Here is an 18,205-nt window from a genome sequence, read left to right on the forward strand (position 1 = left end):
CTTCTCTTTTTCTTCATCTTCAGAAGCCTCCCAGCACTAGGCATTCACCTCTGGATTATTGTATAATAATAATAGGTATTCAGGCATTTTCTGGACTATACCTACACTTCCCAGCATATCTGGTGAGATGTGGCAAAACACTATTGCAGCAGAAGTAAGGAAAGAATGTAATCCAGAGAGCCAACAGCTGTGTCCTGAGTGTGTGAACAGTGAGCACTGTCACTGATGTTATAGCCTGAAGAATAAAGCCATGGTGCTGAATCAGTGCCACAAGAGGCCAAGAGAGTTTATTTGTCTCCAGTTCCTAAGAACATTTAAGATTCACCAGTTCCTTTGCTTTCTGCATGGTGATACTGCACTCCTCTATAAGTTTTCCCACTGCAGTTTGCACTTCAACTGGCAGTGTGTGCAGAATTTCTGTCCAATTTTCATATGGCTCTTCCTGCCTATCACTGTTAACACAAAGGCCTTCTCAGAACAGCTGAAGTCAGATCCCTTGATGGGGAAAATCCCCCTTGGTCTACTGCTTCCAGCAAAGCTTCGCTCTCTTACAACAGCCCTGAATCTGGCCTGTGCCATGCAACAACTGGAGCACTTCCTGAGCCCATGGGACCAGTGTAGTGTAAGCCTCTGTAACTGTAGGGCTGGAAGAATTCCTTAGAAGGAAAACACCATAGAAACATGTCGTTATTCTAATGGCCATTATTTTTTTTCTCATGAGACAACTAAGATCTGCAAAAGTAGCTACCTTCTGGAGGGTGCTATTGTCCTAAGTGCAGAAACACACCATGTAGCTGGATGGATACCTGGGGGAGAGGCAGCAGCGACAGCAAGTGTGCATGAAGCTTTTAGCAAGCACCAGCACAGAACCTCTCGGCCCAAGAGCTGCAGTGATCCCAGCGATTTCCTGTCCCCAAGTGCAACTAGACTTCCCACAAGCACTCGAATGGATGGTTTTGTCAGTGTCTCCTCCCAGCTACCTCATTGCAGCAGGAGGCACTGGGGAGGGAGTGACATTTCCATTCCAGTAATGAAACCTTCTTGGCATTGCTCCAGTCCCCTAGGAATTCCTATCAGAAATGCAAATTACTTGGGAGGGGGAGTGAAGATATGAGCTAGTTGTGCCTCAGTTTCTCCTTCCCCCTCCTGGGGATAATGCAGATTCCCTGCACTCCTCCCTTTAGCTAGGTTTTCACAGTGTTGCAGGAGCTGCTGGGCAAGTGCTGCACGCTGATGGCTGTGGCAGAGCTAAGAGTTGGATCGTGTTGTAACGATATTGCTCCTTATGGCACCTTTCAACCCAGATTCTCACCGTAACTTCTACGAAAAGGCAGCGCCAGATTCTTTAAAAAACTGTTTGTAAGTGACTTTTTCCACGCCGTTCTATTAACCCTGTGGCAGCAGAGATCTCATTCCTAAGCTCTCTCCCTACTTTTCCGCTAGCGGAAAATGGTCAAGGCCGAGCCGATCCTGCTTGAAGGGCACGGGTGGATCTCCTCACCTTGCCGGTGCTCCTCCACAGCTCAGCTGCGGGGATGGGGTGACCGACATCCGCGGAGCAAGGGGCCGAACGGTGAGGAGAGTGCGGCCGAAGCAAGGAGCTGGAGAGGGCCGGCCGAGGGGGATGGGGCTGGGGGTGCTGTGTGCATGAGGCGGGGCTCTGCTCAACCCGGCAGAGCCTCGGCTTTTGGGGGCTGAGTCCCGGTGGTGGCCCCAAGTCCTCCTCCCCTGGAGGGCTGGATGATGCGCTGGGGCTCCAGAGGAGCCACATGTAGGTAGGGGGATGACCGGTGCCCCGGCAGCTCCCGCGGATGTGGGTCACCCGCTCCCGGCGCTCTGGAAACCAGGCCGCTCGGCGGAGCAGCCCTCGGGGGGCGCCGCCTCCACACACCTCCCCGACCGCTGCCGCTGCCGCTGCCGCTGCCGCTCCCTCCCCACCCCGCCCAGTCCCGTCCCTTCCCGTCCCGCCCTCCCGGGGGCTCGGAGCCCCGGTCCCGTCCCGGGGCGGCGGAGCGGGGGCGGCGGGCGCGGTGATTCGCCGCTTCGGGGGCGGTGGGCGCCCGGCTCATGCATATTCATGATGTGATGTCAGAGGGGGAGCACAGCGCGCGGTGACCGCCCGAGAGCGCCATTTCCTGAAGGAGGCGGCGGCGGCTGGCCAGGGACGGACGGACGGACAGAGCGACCCGCAGAGTGGCGCCGCGGCGGCCAAGCCGGCAGGGGGAGATCGCCCGGCGGCGGCGACCGGAGCGGACCCGACCCGACCCGACCCCACTGACCCACGCCGTCGCCCCTCAGCAGGTTCTCCCGGGGCTCGCCTCGGCCGGAGCCAGAAGTTTGAGCGTCCCCGTAGCCTCCCGGACGAGCCCGGGATCGGGCGGCGACGCGGGGCTGCCCCAGCTGCTGCCGCCGCCGCCGCCTGCACGGGCGGTGGGAGCCCCCCGCGGCGCCGGGAACAGGGGAGAGGATGGTGGTGCGGGAGAGATGGAGCTGAAGCGGAGCATGGCGATCCCGCGGCTCCTCGTGCTGGGACTCTGGGCTGCGGCACTCCGGGACGTCGCTGCCGTGGCAGGTGAGCGGGGCTGACAGCCCGGTGGCGGCGGGGCACTGCCCCCCGAGACCCCGGGTGCGGCGGGAGGGGCTGCGGGGCACGGCTCCTGCCGCCGGGCCGAGTCTCCTCGCGGACACCTCCCGCCCCGCCGCCTCTGCGAGTGTCGGCAGCCCGCTGAGGGTCGCCGGGCAGGAGCGGCCGGGCGCGGCGCCGGGGCGCCTGGTCCGCCCGGCGAGGCGGCCGCGGGGCCTCGGGCAGCCACAGGTGGGGTCGGGGCCGGCGCATTTTGCCCCTCCCGGCCGGGCACGGGCGTCTCCGCCGCGTTTGTGGGGCCAGCGACGTGGCGCTCGGGAGCCGGCGGTGCCGGCGGGGAGCCCGAGCTGTGCGAGCCTCGCCTGCCTGCGAGTAGAGTAGCGAGTAATCCTCCCCGGTGTTCGCGGAGGCATTGCACTGGTATGTGCCTAGCGCGGGTCGTCGCCGAGGAAAGCCGGGCGCTAACGCATTCCTGAGTGGCTTTTGGTGTTTTTTTTCCCTCATGAGCTCATTTTCCGAAGTTTCACCTCCCGGTCGGCAGGGAAAGACGGCGTGCTGGAGCGTCTCGGCGCCCCGGCCAACCTCCTCCCGACTTCAGTGGGAGTTTGGGCTCCGCGCTGTATGTGGAGCGGTGTGCGTGCAGTGACACGGAGCCGGGGAGGCTGTGGCACAGGCTGGATCGCTAGATCAGTGTCCTAAGGAATCTGAGGAGCAAAAAACCTTTACCCTGCATGCATGAGCAGACGTCTTCCTCTCTCTCCACTCCCAACATCACAAAAAACATATTCTGTTCCTAGGAATTAAAATATTCAGAGATAGCAAGTTTAAAAAGCCAACAAACAGATGTGTCATGTATTTTGACAACTAGTGTGTTCGCTTGCTGTCAATTCAGACAATTGCTTGCTAAGTCATTTAAAACAGTTCTATTTCCTATCTATACATTTCACAATCTGCAGCTCTTACAGGTAGGCTTGGCAGAACCTATTTTGATGAAATTACTTCTTGCACAGTTGAATCAAGAATGTTGTCAGATGAGAAATAGTGAGTGGGAGAGTAAAACGAGGAATAGGTGGAAATTAAAATTCCTATTTGCCTCCTGTGTGATTCTTCCCTGATACCTGCAGGAAGAGATGCTGCAGCCAAAACTGCCTTATTGACCAGTGAAGTTATTAAAAATACCTGATCTGTAATTCTTCATTTTGGTTGAAATTGATGGAGGGATTATACTTGTACAATATGTACAACTCTGACTGAACACTTGTGCTATATGTTAATTTCTTACATCATTGATTCGTCTGCTAACTGAAAACCATATAGGATCTCTAACAATATTTTCTGGTTTAATTTATGGCTAACTCTTTCAGCAGGACAGTCTGAAGGATGCTGATGAGTAGTTTGATTTTTCATGAAGGCACCTGTAATGAAATGTCAGTTTCTGCGTGTGTAGCAGCCTGGCTATATCAGTTTTCTGTAACACAGAGAGAGCTGCTATGAAGCTTTCATGTTGTATTCCAGTGCTGTGAGTGGTGAAAGGGGGGATGCTTTCTGGCATGCACTGGGACATGTAGTTTTTGTCACAGTTGAGCTAAGTAGTGCGAGGTTAGATCATCCTCACTGAAGGTGATCAAATCCTTAGCCCAGCAAATGATCTGTAGCAAGTAAACTCAAATGATCAGCTTGCTCATTTTCCAGTGCTCTCTGTGAATTTGTTAAATGAGTAACAGCAGATAGAAAGGCAAAAGACTGAGTGTCAGGAAACCAGCTGGGGAATCTCATTAAAGAAAGGAATAAAGACCTTCTGCCTGTGTTCTGGGTTTTCTCCCAGACTACTGGTACTCATCTGGGTACAGGCTGCTGGTGGCAGAGCACTGGCTGGTCCCACAGTGCTGGCTCCCCTTCTCCCAGCTATTACAATCACGCTGTGAGTTCCTCTGCTGCTCCTCTGCTCTGTGAGGTGGTGCCCTCATGGCTGTGGGAGGGTGGTGTTTTAGCAAGAAGGGAAGTGGCAGATCTGAAATCTGTGTTGGATTGCTGGTAAGGCTGTAACAGAATTTGAGAGCAACAGGGCTGCTCACTAAGCAGCACTTTCTGGCTGGCTCTGTGTGTGGGTAGCAAGGCACCCTGTGAAAAGCTGACCAGCCAGTGAACTGCGTGGAGTTGTAATGTACTGTGATACATGGCCAGGTAAGAGTGATGGAGTAATTTTTTTCTGAAGGACGTGGAGTCCACTGCCAGGGCATAATACTGGACTAGGCTAGACCTGTTCTGGTCTGTCAGTCCTGTGCCACTGCATAGGAAACAGCCACTCTCCCTAACAAAACTAACTTTACATTTATTTTCTACCTTCCTGCTTTCCCACGGTCTCCTTTGATCTTCTGGTTCCTTCTTTATATGCCTCTCTTTCTTAAATGTGCTTAGATAGTTGGCTTCCGTGTCTTCTCATGGTAACAAATTCCATACCTTCGCTTCTCCTTGAGGGAAACACTCCCTGTCCACCCACACATGTAACAGTGCTCCGGGCCAAATTCTGATCACTTCTGTGTCCATGTAAACCTGAGCAGCTTCACCAGCTCTGGCCCTGCTGCTTTGGGGTGGCAGTGGTGTAGCTCTGGGTACAGTGTGGTCCTTTGGCTGGACTGCAGGGTCCTCCAGGCGGCTCATTCAGCACACACCTACATCACGCGACAGAAATATCTGTTCTCTGAACAGTTCTGCTCCTCAGTGAGGTGGAATAGGCTTTGCTTTCATGGGTTTTGCAAATTGTAGAGAAGCTCTCTGTAAGGCAAATTGTAGAGAAGCTCTCTGTAAGGCAGGAGAACAGTGTATGCTGAATAACAAAACATAATTGATTCTTTCTCATATCCACGCTCTTTGCAAATGCATACAATGGAGCAAGCACGATGTTTTCTTAACAGCACAGGAACACCATAGCTTCAATCCAGGCCTGGGGAAAAGAGAGAGGTGTGGTAGCGTGTTGAATGGATGCAGTTAGCACTGCTGGATCGCTGACACGGCGAAGCTCCTGACGTTTCTGTGCATCTCTGCTTGGGCACTCTCTGCAGAACATCACCCTGCTGTTACACGAGTTGAAAAAATCCCCATGTACACACTGAACCACCACTTTTCTCCGTCAACTGTGCTTTCAATGCTTGCATTTGCTTAGCAGACATAGTAGAGCAGTGCTGAGACTAACACCCTCCTCTGCAGCGTGTGCTGGGTAGGGTATGTAATTCCAGACCACCAACCTAGAGTAATTTGCTGTACTCCAACCCCCCTTCTTCTGGGGGTGGGGCGGAGTAGTATTTTTTTTTTAGGTATGAAATTTACAGGACCTCCAATCAAATTAAAGGTGTCCCAGGGTCAACCCGTGAAACTAAATTGCAGCCTCGAGGGAATGGAAGATCCCGAGATGTTGTGGATCAAGGACGGAGCAGTGGTGCAAAGCGTAGACCAGGTGTACATTCCAGTAGATGAAGAACACTGGATCGGCTTCCTCAGGTACAACAGCTGCAGAGAAGGAAGAATATAAGGGAAATTATTGCACAGTTTTCTGCTGTCAGTTATATCTCTGCAACTGCAGTGCCCTCGGTGGGGCAAAGTCCTTAGGTCTGCAGTTCACTTTGTGGCAAGGGCATAACTGAGAGCAGAACTGAAGCCACTGAGTGCTGAGATTTTATCCACTAGAACCATAATGGTTTTCTGACTACTGTGGGCACAGGTGCTTTGCTAATGCTTGTGATGCTTGAGACGTGACTTCAGGGTGAAAGGATGGTCTTGCTTTGTTTGTTCATCTTGTTCTGCCATGCAGCAGTATAAATAGGTTTTCTCTCTCGTACTCATCCTGTTCTCTTACTCCCTCTCTTGAGCTGTCAGTTTGCCTAAAGGGTGAGGATTGTTGATTGAAATTATATTCCCAGGACTACATCCCCTTCCTTTCTTTGGGGAGGAGTGTTTGTCCTCTGAACCATCCCTGATTCGTTTTGCAATGAATCCTAATTTATTCCTAATACATTTACACTACGTGATATCAGTCCTGACCCATTCAGAGGCATGAAACTCTTGTGCAAAGCAGATCTCTGTACTTTTATTTCGGCTGAAAGGGATGCCAGCTAGTTCTGGAAGTACTGAGAAAAACAAGACCCAAGGTTCTGCTCTGTCTTTTTTTTATGCATTAAAAGAGCTTGTACAGACAAACATACCAGCACCACGAGGGCTCAAAACTGTTGACTGGCTGAGAATCACTCTTCCCTGAGTTCTGGCTTCATCTCCCATTACGTTTCTTGGATTGACACTGCACAGGGTCTCCAATTCCACCAACTAAAAGTCTCTGTATTAAAACTTGTCTGTAAAAAACATTTTGGTAGGAAAAATCATCTGTGCACAGTAAAACTGTTGCATAACATTATGTTGTGGAAACAGTTTGTCTTGAAACTATACTGTTTACTTCCTCCCAGTTCCATTAGTTAACTCTGTCCTTTACAATCTCGTTCTGATCTCCTTTCTTGCCTCTTGTTTTACTCAGCTGAGAACTCTCTCTGCAGCACCAGAGATAAGTTAGGGTGCTAAATCTGGATGTATCTGAATCTCTCTCCTTTTTCCTTTCTTCTCCTAAAGAGATAATTTCTGCCATGCACATGTGACTCTCTGCTGTGATCACTGTATTTCAGAACATGGGCAGGACAGCTGATGCCATTTGAAGTTCCAGCTCTGAAAATCGGGCTGTAGTGGGTCCATTTTGCGCATTTCGGCAAACACTCTCCCCTTTCTGTCTTCCTTCCTGAGACAGCCTTCCCCTTCTCCAAGGAGGACTGCTAGCCTTAGAAAGGTGGGCATCAGCTCTGCGGGGGATCCCTGCATGGCAGCGGACGCACGGCTGCACGGCCTGCGGGGAGCAGGCAGCGCTGCTGCACTGACGGGCTCTCCGGGTCACACCCTTGCCTTTGGTAGCTGAGACCTCGTTGCTTTGGTACCAAATTCCGCCCTTGCTCACCATGCACCAGCATAACCCCTGGAAATCACAAACTGGGAGGCCCAAGGAGTTTTGCAGCGTGAGCCACTCTTGGGATCGGGATAGTGCTGAGCGCAGTTGAGGCAAGGGGGACCCTCTTCTGGCCCCTCTGTTCCTGTATGAGGCTGTTGCCAGTCCTGTCGCCTGAGGCAAAGCAGTCGAGCTCGCTGGAGGTTTGCAGTGCGGCGTTCCCTGCTTGCTCAGATGTTGTAGGCCCAGCTGTCACACTCGAAGGCTAGCTAGAGTCATGATTCAGGATGGAGATGACCCCTTCCTATCCTCAGAGGACACAGATGACTGGTTTTCTGCGAGGATGTTTTGGAGGAAGACTGTCTGCTCTGCAAGGACTTTCTCCACCCACTTTAGAGAGGAGCCTCCCATCTCTGCTGTTTTGCCATGTGCTTTGTGCTGGCTGGCTGCTGATCTCCTCCCCACAGCTGGCTGTGTCTCAGTGGGTGTTTTCCATGCATCTGGTTTGCCAAACACTGGAGGGTCCTTTGGGGCAAAAACATGCTTTATCCACATAAAATATCGATATGGCTTTTGACTTTTTTCAGCTTGAAATCCGTCGAGCGGACAGATTCTGGGAAGTACTGGTGCCAGGTTGAGAACGGGGGGAAGAAGGAAGAATCACAACAAGTGTGGCTCATAGTGGAAGGTAAGGAGGAGTAGTAGTGCTGCTTTCCTTTCACGGCTGACCCACTCATATGCTCTAGGTCGAAGTGGTGAGAGCAGATTGCTCCAGTGACAGGCTTCTTGGCTCTGAACCATTGCTGCTGACTGCAGGCAAATCGCTAGAGCGGGAGTAAGAACTAGGAGAACTGCTTCAAAGAGCAGAGCTGTCCGTTCATTGCCTTCTGGTTTTATTTTGGCATGTTAGGAAACAAGATCTTTTTGTGCAGGCACATTTCTTTCCAGCTTTTAAATCCATTGTTGCGGTCATCTCTAAATAATTCAGAGAATGGTGAATAGTTCAGGTTGAGAGGGATCCATGGGGCTCATCTGGTCCAACCCACTTCTCTAAGCAGGGTCCCAGTCTGCTTCTGTGTGTCAGCCAAGCAGGTCTTTGTGGGCAAGGTACAGTTTTGAGTTTTGTGAGAAGTGCTGTACATCAGCACTTCATAGCTGTGGCTGCTCCATGTGGCACTTTTCTGTCCGGGGCTATCTGATAGGAATGGCTTCTACATGGCTGCTAAACATCACCCAAGGCAGTGTGGATTGGTGGCTTCTTACTTTCTCTAGTTTCATTTCCCTTGAGCCATGATTCTGTTAGATCCTCTCTTAGAAGCTAGTAGTCATAAGATGGCTTAATATTTGGTGAAGAAGTTGACAGGAACAATGCATTTGCAAGAAGTAGTTTTTTGGATGTATTTGGTAACATTTTGGGGCAGAGTTGAATTGACAGTCCTAGATGGGGGAGCAGGGAGGGTGTTGTGGGAGGTGGTGTGGTCTGGATGTTTTACAGCTAACATCTCGCTCACTCAGAGCATGGGAACATTCATAGCAGCTCTCCCAAACAGGAGTAACACGTTCTGCCTTCCATAAATCCCAGGCTTTTGTCCACCTAAATTTTCAGGTGTAGTTTCAACTGGAGAACGTTGCTTACAGCTTAAAACACTCTCTTGTACAGAATTTTTTATTTCTATCCAATTACCATGGTCTGCTCCAGAGATGGCTGCATTTGCATGGTGGGTGCATTAGGAGTGATTGGGTAGCTCAGCGTGCTAAGCTGTCTGAAATAAACATGCTGCCCTTCTGGACTGCACAGGCAAAAAGTACCAAAGTCACAAAAAACCAGCTGCAGTTAGGTAAGGTGGAGTATGTTGAGAATGAAGGCCAAAGCTTACAGCAGAAGTGAAAAAAATGCAACCAGTTGCCTTTATGAGAAAAGCAAGTACAGCAGAAGGTAGTTAAACTTGAACTGGGCACGTAGTCATGTGTAAAGGGAGTTGGTGGATATAATTAAAAATTAACAAGTAGTGATAAGGGGTGGAGTTTAAAAAATGTGTCAGCTCTTAGCATAAGAAAGCACCTGGCATATCAGACCCACCTTGGCTGTTATCTCTGTGGATTTCTTCCCTGGACGTGCCAGCTTCGTGTAGCAGTGGCTGCTCTGTCGATAACAGCTGCCCTCTGACTGAAAGAGGATCTTTACCCTGGTGATTTGCAGCCTTCACTAGGTGCTGACATGCTTCAGTGTGGCACACAAACAAATGTGGACTGTTGGTGATCTAACTTAAAGTGAGTTTGACTGGATTTCTCTGCTGTGTAATATCTGCCTAAGTAGTTTGTATCTGCCAGATTTTCTAGCAATGGTATTTGAGCTGTCTTTGTAATAAAAATGTTTGATCTTATGAAACACTTCTTTGAATTTACGAAAACAAAACTGTTTCAAACCTGTTTCCTGGTTTAGAAACTAGTCTGTGGCCTTACTGAGAACATGACAGTGTTTGATGGCTGGAGAGGTGATCTCAGAGGCACACTTTGGAGTGTTAAAAAATGGATTGTGTTTCTTACAGAACTTTCTGTCTCAAATTACACCTCTGACTATGGCTGTTCCTGGGGCTGCCAGCCCCCATTGTGGCTGCAGTCAGAGACCAAGCCACACTCGTATGGATGCATTCCCCTGAACCAACACTGTCTCAAAACTGAGCTGTACATAAAAATCAGCCTTTAAAGCTGGATGCTGGCTTGGAAGAGGGGAATAGGTGGGATCATTTCCTTGTTTTTCTGCTGATTTCCTGACTGCTGGCTACTCAGTGCCTCCATGGGGCACCTGTGATAGGGATGTGCTGACACTCACCTCTTGTACCAGGAACTGGGAGGCTGAATGTGTCACAGGCAGCGAGCTGCCCAGGTAACATACGGACGGGGGCAGTGTGAGTTCCTCAGCTGGATGAGTCAGCTGCACTCCCTCAACTATGAAAGTTTTTAATTGTGGTCTTGTCTGCTCTGTTTAGCTGCTCCCAAAGTGAGAAAACCTGCCAAGCTGGGCAGGATCTTCCTGAAAGTTTACCTTGGGTGTCATGACAAATGGACAGGAGGCAGGGATCCTGCTCACAGGTAGACAAATGGTGATTATTTTCTCTTCTAATCTTCCTTGGAGAAGGAGGGCAAAGCAGGCAGAGGTGTCGCAGCTGGCATCTCAAAAGCTTACTCATTTTTGTTGTTTATGTACGAATGCAATAAAAAAATGAAGTAAAATATGTCAGCAGAAACAAGCAGTACGCCATGGCAGTGGATATACCTGTCCTGAACTTTAGCCTTTGCACAGATAGGCACTGTCATTCCTCAAGAGACTTGGGTTTAGACCTGTTTTAATCTGTTCATTTACTTACTACTCTAAGGGGAAGAGGCAAGGAAGGCACAAAGGAGCTGCTACCTGAAAGACACAAACTGTGACTGGACAGACAGTGAAAAACTGAGGAAAGCACTTTTGGCTGTAGCTTGCAGGAAATGTCAAGTGTTAGGCTTCTAAATCCCTATTTAGGCACCTGTATTAATTGCCTGCTGGTGGAGGTGCTTGGGCCTGTCATCTTTGGCCAGAGACAGACAGTGTAATTTCAGTGAATACACAATGTTTTCAGTTCCTCTGTTTCTGTGAGGCAACAGATCAGCAGCTTCCAGAACACGCTTTTTCCAGCTGAGAATGCCTGAGTTTGGTTGGGGTAAGTGCTGTTGGTAGCAGCAGTGTTTGACACACAAAGATTTCTGTATAGAAGGGAACTGAACATTTCTCTGGGCCTTCAGCTCTTCCAACAATCACCAGAAGTACATACTGGCTGTCCTGCATGGTCAGCACTGCTGCTGATGCCTGTTGAAATTTGTGCTACTGGTTTGGAGCACTGAAACCACAGGAGCTTTGGCATTTCCCATAAGAGGAACCACGTCTCTTGATGTGTGGAATTACACTCAGCTATTGCCACTTAGAGATGACCTAAGGTAGGTAGCATTGCAGCTGGGTTCTGCTCCCTGTGGGCCTAACCTGATACCTGTTGTACCAAGCAAGAGTCTTTCCACGGTGGGGAACAGATAATTACCGAGAGAGCTGTGTCCGTGGATAGCCTTCAGCTCTGAAACAAATTAGCCCTGACTCCGAGGCAGCCCGGTTGTCGTGGTGTCAGCGTGTGCTGGAAGGCATCTCCATTCAATTAAGCTCCAGAGAGAGCATTGTAAATGCTCCCAGTCTCTCACCGCGGGGATCCTTTCCTCATTCATGGGTTTGTTAAAGCCGGTAGTTCAACGCTTTCTCAAGCTTCAGTTTTTAATGCATGGCAAGAAGTATCTGCAGCTGGATTAGCTGTCTTTTAAAGTGGTGTCTGCCATCACTAAAGTTATTGACTGTTGCCTCTTTAAACTCCAATCTCTCCAGCTGAAAAATTGAGGAAAGACTACCACTAAAAGCTGTTTCACAGGGGAGTCTTAAATTGAAAGTGGTTTTTCAAAGGCATTGTGGGAAGCAAGCACTCTTTCTCTGTGACTTCCAGCAGCAGTAGTACTTAGGTGTTTGTGCCCTGAGGTGATGAAGCATATCTGACCCTTGGTTTTTGTGAAGGGCTTGGCGGGCGTCGGATTCAGCCTAGCAGCAGGACTGATGGATGTCCCGTGTTGGGCACTGGTATTAATGGAAATAAACAAGAGGCGGTTGTTCCAGTTATTGTCACTTGTCTGTTGCTTTTCCAGGTGTGCCCTACTTTACTGTGGAACCTGAGGATGTGTCTGTGTCCCCTAATGCTCCATTTCATATGGCCTGTGCTGCTGTCGGTCCCCCTGAACCAGTGACAATTGTCTGGTGGATGGGAGACTCTAGAGTGGGGCTTCCAGACATCTCCCCCTCCATCTTAAATGTGTCAGGTAAGGCTGCTGCCACTGCAGGTGATCACTTGGAGCATCAGGAGAGGAGAAGAGCTCTCTTCTGATCACGCCCTGTACGTTGGGTAGCCACATAGTGTGGGAATGATGTTTAACTCTGCACTAAAGGCTGAGTGGTCATGATCACATACAAAGATTATCTCGAGGGGTGGTGGTTGCCCAGTACGTTTTCTGCTGGCTTGAGGCACACAGGCTCTTAGAGTTTGGGTGTGCCTGGCACTCTTGTTGAAGGTGCTGTTGAACAGATGATTCATTGGGTACCTCTTGTTCCACCTCGTGGAGCGTGTTCATGGTTATATGAAGTGACTCTGTTGGTGACGCTTCTCTTGGAACTCTCCAAGTATTCACATGTAGCAGATGCCATCCCCTCCTGTGCACAGCCCTGTCACACAGTGCTATCCCCTCTCCTACCCACCCCATCTCTGTTCTTGCAGGCTTGCAGGATGCTCTTGTCATTAAAATCTGACTGCCTCATGTAATTGTTTGATACTTCAAGAGTGATTGTATCAGTGCTGAAATGGGCTGGTTGATACCCTTCAAGACCAAGGTTTGCCCCAGAGCAGAGCTTTCCCCAGCAGAGTCAGCAGAAAAGCTCAGGAGCCAGTAGGTGTTAGGGCCTCTCTTCAGACCAGTGTGAAAAAAGGGTGATGTTTCTCTACCTAGAACTGCCTGCATCTATTCTTGCAGTTACCTCTTAAAAGTAACTTCATTGTAGTTAGTTGTCCAACAGCCTTGTGTTATGTTTTCCCTTTGCTGTTGCTTTATTATTCTCAACACCTCTGACCCAAAATTTAACTAGTTATTTAGAAAGAAAAAGTTTTACAACTAAGAGTTGTCTCTAGGGCCTCTTTATCAGTGTTAATACAGTTACACCCAGAGTGAGTTTTTGTACATCTTTGGCCATCCTTTGAGCTGTCCAGTCCTATTCAGGCTTTCCTTAGAACCTTTTTTATTCACAAATCAAAATATGATTTGATTTGAAATGGTTTTAATCACCTGCTCCCTCTCTTAGGTAGCCACCAATGCTGTTCTAAGCTGGAAATGAAAACTGCTCCCTTATGATATAATCTGCCTGTTGAAATGGAAACTAAAAAGATGGATAGTCAAGAGGAAAAAGACAGTAAAAAAATAAGTCACTCCTCCTCCACTAACTCATCCCACAGTGCCTCACAAAATATCTGTTGTTGGGGGGCAGTGGCTGGAAGCCTGAAAAAGATATCTAGTCATAGTGATTCTCCAAATGCATTGCTATTTTATTTATTGACTTCAGCACCTTTATTTGCTTCCAGTGTTCTTTGGGATGCCCCTTGGACACACCCTCTTTCAGTGCACTTGGGGGTGTCCCTTGGGCTTATCTTGTCTTTGCAACTTAAAACATTAGCAGGACACAATCTGCATGGTTGGATTACCAAAGCATGTCAAAAGAGGCAGTTGGTATGAAAACAAGCATTGCTAGCTGAGGAAAGTATCATGCTCTGAAGAAAATAGTAACAAAATACTTGGCTAGAAAGCAAGCATTTAGAAGGTTCAGCAATGTTGTATTTGGAAAGCAGTGCTGGCATGGTGTTAGGGAACATGCAGTTCCTGGTTTGTGGTGTGTTTTGTATTTTCCTCAGGGCAGGGCTGTGTTAGGTTCTGTCTTGGGACAGGCCTTCCACATCAGGTGCTGCTCTGCTGTGCTGTCTGGCCTTCAGTCTGTTGGCAGCATCTTCCTCTGGTTCACAGGGATGAGAATAGCACTCCCTCCTCTCTCCCATTTCACCTTCTTTGCAATGCTCTTAATCTCAGGGTTGGGAGATGAGTCAAAGGTCAGAGACACTGTGCAAGCTGCTCTGTGCAGCTCTGAAATGTTTTTCCTTCCTAAATTGTATGCCCACAGTGAGCCAGTCTTTAACTCTTCTCGGACAGAGTATTTTAAGGCAACTGAGGGCCAAGCCACGTGACAATATTTGCTGGACACAGTTCTCCATGCAGCCTTGCAAATCTATCTCAATTCAGATTAATTTCCAATATCTCCGTGTCCTGGGACAGCCAGACATCATGCCATGATGCCATGGGTGGATGGGTGGATGGGTGGATGGACGCTCACAGAAGACATTCTGACTTGTATCACCCCTGGAAAGTGTTTCAGTGTTGATGCAATAGCATTTAACTTCCACTTCCTTTGTGTGTTTTCAGAAGTCTGAAGCAAGATGAGGGACAGGTGGGCATTGACTAGAAATAAGCAGCATCTGACTAAAAGTTTGCCTGGGCTTATAGCCCAGTTGGAAGATGAATGTTGCTCAGGTGTAGGCTGAGACCCAGAGCACTGGGCTTTGTGTAAGCTCACAGTTCAGCACAATCTGTGCTCCAAAGATCCACACCAGAATGCAAGAAGCAGACATCTACTACCTGAGCACTATGAGCTGCTGTCCTGACAGATTCTTCCTTCCTTTTCAGTGCTTTCTGACACTTCCATGAAAGCTTTTCTGCATTGCCACACTCCCCCCACTAAAAATGTGTTTAGCACCTTAGTTACATTGAAATCTGCATGCCTTTGATTGGCACCCAGCTCACCCCTCCAACTGCCTGTACAACTTGAGCTGGATGTCACAAATAACTGCAATTCTGCTGAAGGTTGAAGCTGGATTATATAGCTATTTGTGTTTCTTTTCCTTTTCTTGGCTGATCTCCAGGTATTAATCAAAGCACAGTTTTCTCCTGCGAAGCTCACAACGTAAAGGGATTGTCTTCATCTCGGACTGCCACTGTTCAAATTAAAGGTGAGAGACTGGGTGCCAGAGACTGGGCAAGGGCCTCAGATTTGCTCTCTGGGGAGGGAAAGTAGGGCTCCTTAATGCAAGGAGTTGCCTCAAGGCTGGCTGGAGCTCCCTGCAGTCAAAACAATGCTTTGTGTTCTAACAGCAGCTCCCACTTCCTATGCAGGGCCGTATCCCAAGCTGTTGAAAATAGTCCACATCTGATTCAGGAGTGGAAATGTGATGTCAAATGACAGCTTTTCCTTGAAAAGGAGAGAGCTGGGGTGATTAAGTTGTTTGTGAGAGATGAAGCTGATATATATTTGTAGCAGGAAAGTCTTTCCCTCTTGGGAATAGATGGGTCTTGTTAGAGCTAAAGAGGCCGGTACTTCTGCTTGCTTTTATTAGCATCACATTAGATGCTGAAAAAAGTCAAGGAAAGTGATCACCAGTGGCCAGTAAGGTCTGCTCATCCACACTGGGTTTATGAATTTTATTTTTTAAATTATTTGCTCTTTAAAAGCTCATTGAAAACCAATAATTCCTAGCCTGTGTATGACCAGTTGCTATTTGGAAGTCTCCAGGCTGATGTGACTTTTCCTCTGTTCCTCCAGGTAACTGAAACAGGGATAATCAGAGTAATCAGCTCTTCCCCTTTTCTTCATTTTGAGATGCTTCTGCATTTGAATTTTTAGTCATGCTTTAATGCACTTTTAATTACATGATCATCAGTTCCAGGAGAGGCATGGCACAAAAATAATTTGTTCCAAGTGGTAGCTTATTGCTCAGCACAGATACAAACAATCCTTTATGTCCTGCAGTTGTAGTAGCTCATGTTCATTAGAGGACAGATCGAAGTCCAGCTGTAACCTACTGCTCTTGGAGTGTGTTTTTGTTCAGGTCATTGTGGTTACTGCTATGCCAAGAATGCAATATGTTGCACTAGTAAGATTTATAACTTAGTTTAAAACCATTTGGAGTTGTTGCCTTCAAGGCTTGTCTACACAGTGCAGTTAGTTATTTTAGAATGTATCTCCTATGGATATTTTATCCTGGGATAGAATTTAGTTCACAAAGCTATTACACTTTAAAAAATCTTGTTAAGCCATAATTAAAAAAAAAAAAATTAGCGTAAATGAACTTTTGAAGTTTTTAATGTTAGTACGGATTATTATTTTTTTAACCATTAATAAGATGAAGAAGTAAAGACCTCAGAATTCTCTCATTTCCCAGCAATTATGTTTAGCTGAAAAGTGTTCCTCAGGGATCATCAGCTAATGAATCCAGACAGCCTATTTAGGAGGGACATATTGCCATCACACAGATATTCTAGATCTGAGAAAGAGCCATATTAAGTCACTCAGCTAACATTGCACCGGTATGTGGCATGTCCTAGAGACAAAAATTCAGGTTTTGAATAGCAAGTCCAGTGCTGTAGTTACAAAGGTTATGTCTGTAGTACCTCAAAAATAGATCTAAAAAAGTAGTTATAAATTTACCTGAGTGACAAGGCTTTTCTAAATAGGAAAGCTTCGAAGATCTAGTATAGCCCTGTTAAAATTAAAGCAAAGCTCCTACACAGCAGAAATAGGGCAGGCCCAAATAATGTTTATTTAGTTCTTGATCCTATGAACATGCAGAATTCAATGAAGTTACTTCTGGAAGTAGCTGTCTGCACATGCATGTTCAGGGCCTTCCTCTCTCACACAAACCCATCTGCTGATGCGGACTCTCAAATCTTTTTACAATTTATTAAACAATTAGTTTCTTCTGTGTTTCCAGAGGCAAATATTTTTGCTAGGATGTTGACAAACTGTTAACATTTCTTCCTATTTGCTCCTGTTGTTGTTCATTATCTATTCTCTGTAGTGCCCACAATGTGCTGGGTGTACTCCAAGCAGAAAATTACTGTTATTGTAGCCCACAGTCCCCAGCCATTACAAAGCCCCATTGTTCAGCCACTCTCTAAGCACAGAGGAAACTAACTCTCTTATGTTAACATCAAGGTCCTGTTTTCTGACAGGCTTTTCTCTCCTTTATGTATGCAGCTAACACTTTTAGGGTTGTATCCCATGTTTCAGAGCACAACAGGAAGCAGCCGCCCACAGTTTTTTCCCAAGAGATGAGGGGACAATGCATCTGGCCCTTGCTTGCAGGGCTAGGGGAAGGTGCTAGCAAGCCAGCCCTCCTCAGCCACTGTCTCCTTCACACAGGGAGTATGTTAGCAGTTGATTTTTCTCACTGGTGGCACAGCACCAGTACCTCCTTTGGGCCTGCCATCCTGTGTTGAAAAGTACACGTTGCTAAACCCCAAAGTTACAGGTGTGTCTGCAAAAACTTGAATTATGGACAATGTTTCAGCAGTACCCAGTAAGCTGTAAAAGCAGGATTTTTTCCCCTTACAGAGCTTACAGACATGAACACAAAACATCAAAAGAGAATGAAACAAAGATGCAGGAGAGTCTTCAGTTAACTAACTAATAACTCATTGACCAGCATCCATCCCAGACCCTTGGTCTGCTGCCCCACCCCCCACCCACACACCATATTCTTATCTAGGTGCCAGGCTCTGCCCTGGGTCCTGGTAACTGGTTAACCAGACAACAAAGGCTTTATAGGGTTATCTGTGTCACCATCTCTTGGTCTCCTCCAGGCCCTCTGCAGAGTGTTTGGGCTCTGCATTTCTCTTGCAAGATGGCCCTATGGATATGCTGAAGGCAGCAGTGTTGTGGTTGTCCCTGGTGCAGTGAAAGACAAAGGTACTCAAAGGCAGGGTAGAAGAGGCAGCTGGAGAAATCCTGGCTTGCAATCACTTTTCTATTGGTGCTTTCTGATAGATACAACTCAGGAGCCATGGAAAATTCAATCTGCAGGCAGAGCCTTGTCCTGAGGATGGGTTTCTGAAAGAGGACTCCTGAGGGTACAATTTGTTGAGGTGCTGCAGGAAAACTATTACAAGCATCAGTGTACAATGTTTTAAAATGAGAAGAAGGTCAGGGGAGA

General features: G+C 48.0%; 1 protein-coding gene across 2 annotated transcripts in view; it reads left to right on the forward strand.

Annotated features, from left to right (window-relative positions):
- The first annotated feature begins 2,030 nt into the window (after positions 1 to 2,030).
- The window catches only part of TYRO3 (TYRO3 protein tyrosine kinase), a 41,551-nt gene continuing 25,376 nt past the window's right edge, over positions 2,031 to 18,205 (forward strand). The window contains exons 1-5 of one of the 2 annotated variants that reach the window (XM_030240665.2): positions 2,031 to 2,572; positions 5,899 to 6,082; positions 8,150 to 8,250; positions 12,276 to 12,446; positions 15,140 to 15,226. In XM_030240665.2, the coding sequence (XP_030096525.1) occupies positions 2,485 to 2,572; positions 5,899 to 6,082; positions 8,150 to 8,250; positions 12,276 to 12,446; positions 15,140 to 15,226 (631 nt within the window). In that variant the 5' untranslated portion in view covers positions 2,031 to 2,484. Of the gene's footprint in view, positions 2,573 to 5,884; positions 6,083 to 8,149; positions 8,251 to 12,275; positions 12,447 to 15,139; positions 15,227 to 18,205 lie in introns of both variants that reach the window. The other variant, XM_030240666.2, reaches the window with a different exon arrangement.

This window comes from Serinus canaria, chromosome 5 (assembly GCF_022539315.1).
Source record: "Serinus canaria isolate serCan28SL12 chromosome 5, serCan2020, whole genome shotgun sequence".
Lineage (NCBI taxonomy): Eukaryota > Metazoa > Chordata > Aves > Passeriformes > Fringillidae > Serinus > Serinus canaria.